The sequence below is a fragment of the Festucalex cinctus genome, chromosome 21 (assembly GCF_051991245.1).
Source record: "Festucalex cinctus isolate MCC-2025b chromosome 21, RoL_Fcin_1.0, whole genome shotgun sequence".
Taxonomy (NCBI): Eukaryota; Metazoa; Chordata; class Actinopteri; order Syngnathiformes; family Syngnathidae; genus Festucalex; species Festucalex cinctus.
This window is the reverse complement of record NC_135431.1, coordinates 17,292,887-17,304,525: the sequence shown is the minus strand read 5'-3', so window position 1 is coordinate 17,304,525 and position 11,639 is coordinate 17,292,887. Positions and strand designations below refer to the sequence as shown.

Sequence of the window (11,639 nt, the reverse complement as noted above, 5' to 3'; positions counted from 1 at the left end):
CTTAAAAAAAAATAAATAAATAAATAATCGATTTTTTTTTTAATTGAATCGATTCGAGAATCGCACGATGTAGTATCGCGATATATGGCCGAATCGATTTTTTTTAACACCCCAATGTGGGCTACAACTGCCTTTTCCCCTTCTTCTTCATTTCTAATTGGATGTGTCACTTTATTCTGAAGGCCAACCCCAGTTTAGCATTTCCTCGAGCTTTACACAAACAGTGACGTCACAGCCCTGGCAAGCAGAGACGAGAATGAGAAAAAAATGAATGGTCCACCTTTGCTTTTGCAATCTTCACTTTTAAGTGAAAGTGACACAATCATGTACACCAAACATTTTATTAGCATAATATTCAAGTAGACAAAACAGTTTCAGGTAACGGAATATTCCGGTCGGGTGAAAGAAAGCCCTTTTTTTTCTTCTTTTTTTGTAGACTCAAGTGAACAACAGTCATGTAGCAGATGGACACTGCCAGAATGCAGTTAAGTGCCCTCCCTCCCCCTTTTGTTAAGGAATGCTGCATTTCTCTCTGTGACTTCAGAACACACATTAGTAAAATGTCACTTATGGGACTCAACAGTGACGTGCGAGTTGGAAGTCACTCAGGAAGGAAACCAACAACTTTTTATATTTTACACCCCGGAATGGAACGCCGTGTCCTTTCTAAAAATCAGCAGCTTTAATTTTGTAAGGCTTTAAACGTACCTTGATGTTAGTACGCGCACACTGCAAAACTACACATTCACACATTTGTGCACAGGTTATCGATTCCATAATTAAATAATGCAAAAAAAAAAGAAAAGTACAAACAAAACAGCTTCTATTTAGCATCTAAGATAGAAATGGAAAAAAAAAAAAGTGGAATCATGATTGAACGAATGTGAGTGTATTTACAAAAGAGAGGTGGGTATTGAAAGGATCACATTATTCCTAGTGGACAATACTATTGCACCCTGAGCAATGCACACACGTTACACAGTAGACATTACACGCATGTCACTCACACATACTTTACTCACAGGTTCGTCCCACACATCCAGAGTTGTGATCAAGTTTTGTTGTTGAAGGGAGTGGCCTCCTGTGTGACGTTCAAGGACGTCAGGATGATCATCACGATCGGCATCATCCCTTCTCGCTTTTTTGACTGCAACAGTATCTCAGAGAAGGGGGAAAAAAAAGGGTCAAAGTCTAATGTGACGCCCCAACTCCTTTTTTTTTTTTTTGGTTTTCTCTGCCGGCGCTATGATTGGTTGTACGAGTTGCTTTGGTTGCCGTTGGAGCTCTGATCATTCTCACTAAGAACAACAACAAAATAAAAACTGTCATTATATTATCCACTGTTTTTGTGTCGCGTCAGCCATTTTGTGACGACTGAACGTACCTGTTGGGAGGCGGTTTGGGTTTGGGCATCTTGTTGAGCACGGCGGCGATCTCCTTGCGGTCATCAAAGTTCTTCCACTGGTCGTATAGCTTGAGGATGACGCGGATTATCTCCAGGATCTGAACACAGGAAAACCTTCAAGTCCTAATAGGATGCTGACTGATGATAAATGTCCCACTTGCAAGTATACTATTCGAAATGTGCGCTTTACAGCAGGACATTTATTTTAAAAAAAAAAAAAAAAGGGGGGGGGGGGGGCTGTTACATGATCAGCAATTGCTAAAGTTTATATTTATGTTGGAAGACAGAACACATGCTTAAAGGGATACTTGACTCATTGAGCCATTTTCAGCAGTTAAAAGTTAATGTTTTGTCTATAATTAATCTGGTAAGTAACTTCATTATTTTTCATGTACAATTAGTACCTTTAAAAAGTAATTTTTCTACTTGCTGTCGACTGATGATGACATCACCTGTGCTGAGGAAGTAAGTAACGACCAATCGTGGTTCAGTTTACTGACCAAACCCAGAAAACGAGTGAGCCATGATTGGTCGTTACCTACTTCCTCAGCACAGGTGATGTCATCATCAGTAGAAAAATTACTTTATAAAGGTATTAATTGTACATGAAAATAATGAAGTTATCAAATTCATTCTGGACAAAATATTAACTTTTCACTGCTGATAATTGTTCAATGAGTCAAGTATCCCTTTAAATAATTAAAATAAATAAAGTTTTACAAGAAAAAAAAAACAAATGGGGTGGAAGTAATTCATAAAAAATGTCAAATATATCACACAATTTAAAAACATTAATTGAAGTTGAATGTTAGCATACAAAAAAAGAGAAAAAAGAAAAACATTATTTTTAAATGATACATGTAAAAATGTTCAACGGTAAAACTTGAGGGGAAAAAGGTTGAATTCCCAGATTTTTTTTTTCTCCATATTTCATTTCTCTCACATTTCTTTTGAGGAAATAAAAATATTTTTTAATGTTTCAAGTTATCACATTTTTACAAATTAGTTTTATTTTTTTTTATTTTTTTTTTAGATTTTTCATTAAATGGTGTGGTATATTGTCAATAAAAAAATCTGATACATTAAAACCTATTTTAAAAGTGTAACATTAAAAAAAAACATTTAAAAATTAAATAAGCAGTATGAATTCTTATAACATTAAAATATATTTATTATAATTAAATTTAAATTTCACAAACATTTTTTAATTTTAGTTAAAAAAAAAAATATTTTTTTTAAAGGTATACCACTATTTGTTTTGTATTTATTTTTAAAAAAATATGCAATTAGCAAAAAACAGGATACCAGGTTAGTTTCTGAAAAAAAAAAACATAAATAACTAATGTGACAAGATAGGACATTATTTTTAGTTTGATATAGACATATATAAGATATAAGCGATTCGGAAAATAAATGAATGAACTCAACAGGTAACAGGCTCACTTACGGACTAGAGGAAGAGTTATGGCATCCAGTCTTGTAAATTCTGTTCTTTGGTTCAACCACTGTGTTGAATTATTAACTCATTCGCTGCCATTGACGGCAAAAGACGTCAAATGATGCATTTTTGCTGGGCTGGCAGTGAATGTGTTAATACCCAATTTATAAAATATGATCAGCCTTTCAGTATGGGACACTACAACCCACTGCCATTTTTCGACAACTATTTTCCCCGCGCATGTGCGAGTCGAACCTTGTCCATGTCCACGAAGAGCTCAGCGAACCACTGCCTGGCGTCCTTCTGCTGCACCACGCAGGCCACGTGCAGACACGCTTTGATGGAGGCAAACAATAAGCAATGTCAATATGGCCGACAGGGGGCGGGTGTGGCGCTACACCGGCCGTACGCACCCAGGGCAATCATGAAGGGAGGGTAGAGCAGACACAAGTCGGTCCTGTAGGTGTCATTCACGATGCGCCTGGGGGGAGACATGGTGGAGAAGCTACAAATCACTGCAAAAACGGGACAATAGGCACCATTTTTTTATTTTTATTTTTATTTTTTTTATATAAAAAGGAAGCGACAGACCAGGCCAGCGGCAGCAGCATGTCCTCCTGGCCCATGTCCTGCACGTACTGCAGAAGTGGTCTGTATGGGTGGTACACGATCAGGCAGCAGTCCTGAAACGCAAAACTTTTTTTAAACTAGAGGTGTCGAAATTAGTGTGTTAATTTGAAGTTCCTTTTATGCCACTAATTTTCTTTTAATGCGCAATTAATGACAGTCAAAGCCTGTACTGGGGGAATTCCAGTCGCAACGCGGCAGAAAACATCCACGTCAAAATTTAGCAGTAATAAATTTTATAATAATGCATATATTGGTGGAGACTGGGGTCAAGTTGTATTTCACCATTTTAAAAATGTGCAGAATTTCACAAGTGACTTCATGTTAAAGATTAGATAGAAAAATGCACTGCACTGTCACGTCTTACAAATGCAATTATGCCAGCTAGTGGCTGAAAAATGACCTCAACACAAATCAATATCACACTTATTTTTTACAGTACACTACATTTTAATTTTAACTCAATTTTATGAATTATTATGAAATTACTGACTCAATGACTAAAAGATGCAGCCATATTTCTATGAGTTTAACATTTTTTTCCACTTTTATGCCAAATATAACTTAGAAAAAAAGATTTTATTGTACATTTAAGAGATATAACATTTAACAGATATAACATTTAATATGTTAATTATTGAAATCATGCGATTAATTACGACGAAAAATTTTAATCGCAAGACAGTATTTCAAAGCTCAATATTAATGAATATAATTGACACACTGTTGGTCAAAACAACCCTATAATACCGGTAATTGGATTTGATTTTTCCACCATTTAATATTGTCTAATATCACTCACAGAAACATGCAACTCACCATCAACTCAAGCAGGTAGAACTCGCACTCTAATATCTGCAAAGACAACACAATTACGGGCAAAGTCAACAAATACGAACGACAAAATACTAACAGGCCCAATGAAGTGGCTATTTGTTGTATAAGCGTTAAAATAGATACAATATAACCTACAAAATATCTCACCTTTTTTCCCCCCCTTCTTTTAAGTACTTATTATTTAATCCTTTTCTTAACTGACTGGCCGTTTTCACTGACTGACTGACACCATTGTTATTATGGCGTCTCCGTATGACATCTAGGAATCTTCGCAACCTGCGTCTGTCCTCTTGCCATGACACAAACAGTGGCGCTATAAATAAAGGTTTACATGCACAAGGGAACGTCGCAGATCCTACACGCACCCGTTCATAGGCGTGTTGTGCATTACTTACATGACTCATCCGGTACGGGAACTCCTTTGGGAAGGCATATGAGAATCTTGTTTTCACTAGTTTGAAGAGGGTGGGGGGGAACAATTTGTGCATAAAATGCAAACAATTAGACCAGTTGGTCAATTGTGTGTTGACTTACACACAGATGTGGCTGCAGAGATCAGCCTCGTGTTGGAAACCACTCCAAATTCCTACAGAGAAGAAGGCAACAAAATTATGAGAAAAACAAAGTTCTGATTTTAGAAGTTACAAATTTACCAGGAATAGTCATAAAAAAAAACAACATATTAAAAAAACAACAACCACTAAACACATTATCAGGAAAAATGTGTCCACTTTCCAGAATTAATTCATAACATAAAAAAGGGTTATATTGGTCGAATAAATACAATTTTTATAACAAAATGAGATATCACTAAATACGAGAATAGGTTTGTCTGGAAATAAAGGTTAAAGATGTAATCGTAATAAAGGCATTGCATACGAGAATTACAAAAAAATATTTTCCAAAAATTACGCGTGCAAAATGTAATGACGAAAGTAAACTTTTACTACTATAATTTGTGAATATGAGAATTTTACTAGGATATGATGATATGGTCACTCTTTGGAAAACAGATTTTTAATCTCAATGAGTTTCTTACCTGGTTAAATAAAGGAATGAATTAGGGATGTCCCGATCACATTTTTTTTGCACCCGAGTCACCTGATTTTCCCGATCGGATTCCTCGGTAAAGTATTTAGGAGGGGGGGGGATAAAGTGCTTCCAAATTTATTTTTATTTTTTTATTTGAACACCATCCCAGTAATTTTGGGGGGTGCCATCAGAAGTGCAAAAAATAATAAATAAAAATAATAAAACGTTTTGTTTGGCAATGGACCAGTTTCATGTGACGTAGTCATGGAGCTGCGCGCGCAACTCGGAGGCAGAAAACTGAGCTACCTTCCCCCTTCCTTTGTGTTAGCTAACAAAACAATGCCGTCGTCGTGCTGTGCCGTGGGTTGTCAGAACAGAAAGAGTACACACAGTGATTTAACGTTTTATAGAATTCCTGCTGGTAAACACTCCTTTAAGAAAAACCGGCGAAAGTTATGGCTACAAGCTTTACGACGTGAGAACTGGACGGAGGAGGAAATTAGGAATGCTCGTCTTTGCAGCGCTCACTTCATATCCGGTAAGTTCTTTAGTTCTACTGTTTTCAGCAAAAGAGCATGATGTTAATTTAGTATAACAAACACCTTTGTGAAAAATGATTGAAAGCACAAGTGAAGCTATTTTGTACAGTCAAACGCGTTTATTATTTTGGGCGAGAAGTAGACTAACAATGTGAAACAATCACAAACTATCCGTGAATGGCTTAAAAACAAAAAAAAGGTCATGCCTCCACCCACAAAATCATTTTATTTTATTTTTTACAGGAAAGGCCTCACTGGAACATGGCAATCCAGACTTTGTTCCGTCAATATTTTCATATACAGCAGCTGCTGCAAGTGGACACTCAAAACTCTCAAGGTAGAACTATGAAGCCAGCAGAATCAGATAAAATTTGTCTAAAGGGAAATTTGAATGAAATTATTGTCCGTGGGTATGATTGTGATGTTGTTTGTCTACCTGTAAGTGGTTCAGAAAATGGATGGATGGACAGACATGAAATATATATATATATATATATATATATATATATATATATATATATATATATATATATATATATATATTACAGGCCAAAAGTTTGGACACACTGTCTCATTGAATACATTTACTTTATTTTCATGACTATGTACCGGTACATTGTTGATTCTCACTGAAGGCATCACAACTTTGACAACGAACAAACACGTGGAATTGTGTACTTAACAAAAAAGGGGAAAATAATAAAAATAAGTACATAAATAAATACAATTAATGGATTTACACCTTTTTTGTGAAGTACATAACTCCACATCAGTTCATACATAGTTTTGATTCCTTCAGTGAGAATCTACAAAGTAACCAGTCATGAATACAGTAAAACAAATGCATTGACGAGGAACGTGTGTCCAAACATTTGGCCTGTACTGTACATATATATGAACACCAAAATTCAAATACTTGTATTGGTGTATGACCTTTTTTTTCTTTAGACACACACACACACACACACACACACACACACACACAGCTATATACCTATAAATAAATGAATATGTACACTTGTATGTTTTTGACAGATATCAACGGAAAACGAGGCGGCAGGAAACAAAAGTCACACGGGAGCCTGACCATGAAGAAATGGATACTATGACAGCTGCAGAAAGTCTATTGAGCCTTCATTCACAAGTCACTGGTAAGTAGTCTGCTAATCTGTATTTAGATCTCATTATAATTTTACAAATATGATCATATAAAGTTTCATGCTTTACAGATGATCAACCAGCTGCTCCTGTTACGTGTACAACTACCCCAGTCACCACAGAGCATATTCGCAAAGACAACTTGGAACTACGAAATGAATTGCAGAATTGTCAGCAACAAAATGAAAGCTTGAAGAAAAAGATATCAAACCAGCAGTTTGGATTTCAAAGTTTGAAAAATTCATCCTCCCTGTTTAAATTCTTTACAGGTCTTCCAAACGAACAAATATACATGTTGCTGTTGAATATATTACAACCAAATGTTGTAAAAGTTGCATCATGTCTGTCTCTTGAATCTTTGGTCTCTGATCAACTTTGGATGAAAGTTCCTCAGTTGTAAGATCACATGCTGACTCTTCATACAAGGCAGTAATTGGCTCAGGTAGACAGTCCTCACACTCTGAAGCAGTGTCTGTGTCTGTCGAGTCATCAGGTGAGTAAATGCTTGTGAGAATAGCAGCTCTTGGAGTTATTTTTCTCAGCAAATTCAGATGTTCATCAGTTATTCCTAAAAATGAAATAGAATATGTATGAGTGACATGTTGAACAGATACTTGTTATTCATATTTGGTACATTGAGGATATTGCTTTGGTGTACTAATGCTGCAATCTATTTTGGGCTCATTCATACTTTTTATTTATTTTTAATTATGTGACTTACCTTGAGTTATTTCAATGTCTGTGGATGTCCTCCTTGTCTTTGATGGTTTGTCACTTCTTTTAACTTTTTTGAAGTTGATGTCTGCCACTTTTGCGGCTTCAACTTTTTTTCTGGACATGTCATTCCAAGCACATGTTTGTGAAGTACATGCAGAAGTGGTGAGTCCCAGCCTCACTGCCATGTCCACCTTAAACATGATAGCTGCAGCATGGCTACAACATGAGCCAAGGCTGGGGGGGAAAGAAACCATAAATTAAACTGAATTGTGACTGAATTATTTGTGATTTTGTTGAGACATTGCTGTTCCTGTGTAGAAAAAACATTTATCTATCTTTCAACATTAACTATCTACATCTAAACTTCTAAAGGATGTAGCTGGTAAGTAAAATCCTAATCATATCATTCATCACACACAAATGCTAGGTACATCTACTGCTTGGTTATCTGCTAAATAATTCTTTCAGCATTTATTTATTTATTTTTTGCTAGTTTAAGTGTCCAAGTAATAATTGAATTTGATAGTTCATTGACACATTGAAACATCGATTTACTTACCCTGCCTTGCATGTGCAGTTAGCTGTCAGTATGGAGACACTCTTCTTATTCACACAAACCCATGCCTGGTAACACTGAGATTTTTGTCCCTGTCTTTGACTGGGCAAAACGTCTGCCTTCAGGAAACAATAGTCTTGATGTTCAGCAGGTTGATAGAAAAAAACCGTTTGAACATGTCCACAAACTACGTAGTTGTAGGCATCGAGACTCTTGTACGCTTTGAGCGTCTCGTGTGTGAAAACACTTGGTGTACTTATCAGGTACAGGTAAATGTTTGGAAACGCCAAATTAGGCCAGCGCGACGGATCATTTAGCCACTCACTTGCGGGCAGCGAATAAGGATCAGGTAGGCGAACTCCGGATTTAAGTGTTAATTTTTGTAAATAAGCTTCCTTATCGAGATTTCCAAGGTTTTGGAGATAAAGATTTTCCTGCGGTGGTACGCGACCGGCCATTCTGAACGAAGTAGACATGTGCTTTTGCCTCTGCTCTGCGTGCGCATCCCGATGACGTCACTATTGTTTGTAAACATTGAAACCCGTCTATATGTTTACCGCTGGATGATTTTGTTGCTTTGTAGTCCCAAATATAATAATAATAACAATAACAATAATAATAATAATAATAATAAAAACAAAATTGTCAAAAATGAAAACCCCGATCATTTTCTCCCGATACCGATCAGCTGAAAATGACGTGATCGGGACTCGGACAATATATGTAACAAAAAAAAAAAATAAAAAAAAAAATCATAAATTTTATGTTAACAAAATCATAATATTAAAAAAAGTAGTTGCCATTTCTAAAACAAAAAAATAATACAACAGACTTGGAATATCATCATTTAACAGAACAGTATGTTGTTGCAAGTGTCCATACCTCCACTTTGGAAGCTAAGAAAACACATGTCGGAGCCATGAGAACTGGGTCGATACTTTTCAGTGAATATCTGCCAAGAAAAAAAACAAACAAAAAACACTGGTTAGCTTAAAATGTACACAAATACATAGTGTCAAAGCCACATTTGGTCCTGACCTATTGCATTGAAGTGTGGGGTTGTGCTGCCAAAACTTACACCGAACCCATTTTTCTTATACAGAAACGTGCAATCCATGTTATTTTGGGTTGTGGATACAGAGACCACACAAATCTATTATTTATACAACTAAAGATTTTAAAATTTAATGAATTGATGGAGTTTAACCGCCTTAAAATATTGTATAAAGCCTACCATGAAATTCTACATGTTAATATACAAACTAGATTTATAAAAAGGGAAAGTGAGTATAAATTAAGAGGAATATATATTTTCTCTAAACCTAAATACAGAACAAAACAAAAAGAACGATGTATTTCAACTCAAGGTGTCAGTCTATGGAACAATTTGGATTGTAAAGCAAAATCTTCTCAATCTATTTGTATTTTTAATAAATGTATGAAATCACATTTACTACAAAAATATAAATCATAAAACGACATGCAGTTGAATTATTTTTTAATTGTTTGGTAGTATTGTAACACCAAAAGCGTCTTGACCGCTTGCCGTCATTGATTTTGTGTTGATTCTTTTTTGTGCGTGTTGATTAGGGGCAGACAAAATAAGTTTTACTTCTTTCTGTCCCCTTTCATTTCTTTTATTTTAAAGAGTGAAATAAAGTGATTTGATTTGGTCATCAAATATTTTAGACATTCGTATTATTTCGGGGCTTACCTTGCATAGAAGCGTTTGAAGTAGACCGTAGCGGTGGCGATAACCTGTTGCCTCAGCTTCAAGTGTTCTCCCAAAGCCTGAATGACTAACAAGACACAGCAGTTGAATGTTAGTCATTCATGCACAAAATTGAAGACAGAGTAAATTATTGAAAAATTAATCATTTAAATTAATTTTCATTTATAAGGTTATTGATAAATGTGTCAAAATTAATTTAAAAACTAAACATAAAAAAAATCTGAAATATTGCATTTTAATCATAAAAAATATTTCATATTTTGACTATTTTAAACTAATACAACAAATGTCTGAAAACTTCAAAACAACGGTAAAGATTAAGTTTAAAACCTATTTCAAATGAATTTACATAATATTTTTGCTTTAATTCAGTTTACTTTGGACATGGTATGGATTAGATTGTTGTCGTTTGCGCTATTGAGTTTGTGGAGTATGACAGAATGTAAACACCGTTGGCAAAGAAGATCTGCAGCTTCCAGTATTCCTCCTCAGAAAGGAACTTGAGGTCCTTCTGTCGTTCCTTCATGAGGTCCTGCTTGTCCAGCACCCACTGCAGACTTGGCCAAGACAAAATTGCGCATTTCAGCCACTTCGCACGATGTCGTCCCAATTTTTCACCCTTTCATCACTGAAGAGCAATTTTCATATTGCAAACTATATCGCTTACTTATCTACCAACTGAAAACTGGTTTTAAAATACTGCATGGTGTGCATGAAATAGATAATAGCTTTATCAAGTATCAGTACTTTAGTATACTCAAATATGAGTACTTGTACTCAGTTTGGAAAAATAGGTTTCGGTGCATCCCTTCTCACTACAGTTGCTAGGGAGTGATTCCAAACAGTCATGCTCATTAAGCGGAAAATATGACAATTAACCGAAAACTGTTGACATAACCACCGATAGCCCTTTTTTTCCCATAGCTGTTACTGAGCACAACCGATTGTTTCAAACAAACTAACATTCAGAGTAAAAAGTGACATTGACTTTCAAAGCGTAAATAGTCGCATTTGGAGTCAGAGAATCGCATTTTGTCTCCTTGGAAGAGCTCGAGAGCGGCGGCTAGCTTCCGCGCGGCTAATGCTAGGCCCCGAGAAATCGGCGGCAGCTACGGCGATAAAAACGTTTCGTGTCCGTCTCGTTGCGTCAAACTTACTAGTGAGAACTTTGCCAGAAGTTTCCAGCCATTGCGGACGAGACGAGGTAGAAGATAACACTTTAAATTTGCGTTAAATTACTGCAAAGAAGTGGACGCCGGAAACACTGGAGTAACGTGAAAAACATTCCGGGGGTAACGAGTGAGCGAAGGTAAATACAGGTTCCGTTTGTCACAGTTTAACAAGAAAAAAAAAAAAAAAAAAAAAAAACATTTATGAAATTATGTTTTCGTTAAATAATTTTGATCCAAGAGGATCTGGGTTCTGCTAGTTAATGTTGACAGTAGAGCTGCTATTATTTTTAAATAATTGTGATATTCAAATTTGTTATATTTAATTATTAGATCGTTATCATTGCTATTAAATAATAAATCCCTAACACATGCTTTTGTATTTAAAAACAAAAACAAAAAAAACTTCAATGCAAATTGTGCTTTTTG

General features: G+C 35.6%; 1 protein-coding gene and 1 long non-coding RNA gene across 2 annotated transcripts; one reads left to right on the top strand and one right to left on the bottom strand.

Annotated features, from left to right (window-relative positions):
- Positions 1–327: 327 nt before the first annotated feature.
- On the bottom strand, positions 328–11,341 carry ccnc (cyclin C). Its single transcript, XM_077511154.1, has 12 exons — positions 11,199–11,341; positions 10,492–10,598; positions 10,024–10,108; positions 9,192–9,261; positions 4,842–4,893; positions 4,703–4,758; positions 4,290–4,325; positions 3,435–3,526; positions 3,257–3,324; positions 3,099–3,178; positions 1,385–1,503; positions 328–1,298 (listed from the first exon to the last, which is right to left on the bottom strand). Exons 1-12 carry the CDS (start codon positions 11,228–11,230, stop codon positions 1,244–1,246), a joined length of 852 nt encoding a protein of 283 aa, XP_077367280.1. The 5' UTR covers positions 11,231–11,341; the 3' UTR covers positions 328–1,243.
- Positions 5,590–7,313, top strand: LOC144010601 (uncharacterized). Its single transcript, XR_013281265.1, has 4 exons — positions 5,590–5,877; positions 6,122–6,215; positions 6,914–7,029; positions 7,108–7,313. It is a non-coding gene; the product is annotated as an uncharacterized LOC144010601 (long non-coding RNA).
- Positions 11,342–11,639: the final 298 nt, after the last annotated feature.

Coding starts and splice junctions, on each gene's coding strand:
- ccnc (XM_077511154.1), bottom strand. CDS start 11,230: ATGGCTGGAAACTTCTGGCAAAGTTCTCACTA. Junction 10,109..10,491: donor GCAGATCTTCTTTGCCAACG/GTGTTTACATTC, acceptor GTGTCTTGTTAG/TCATTCAGGCTTTGGGAGAA. Junction 3,527..4,289: donor TCTACCTGCTTGAGTTGATG/GTGAGTTGCATG, acceptor TTTGCGTTTCAG/GACTGCTGCCTGATCGTGTA.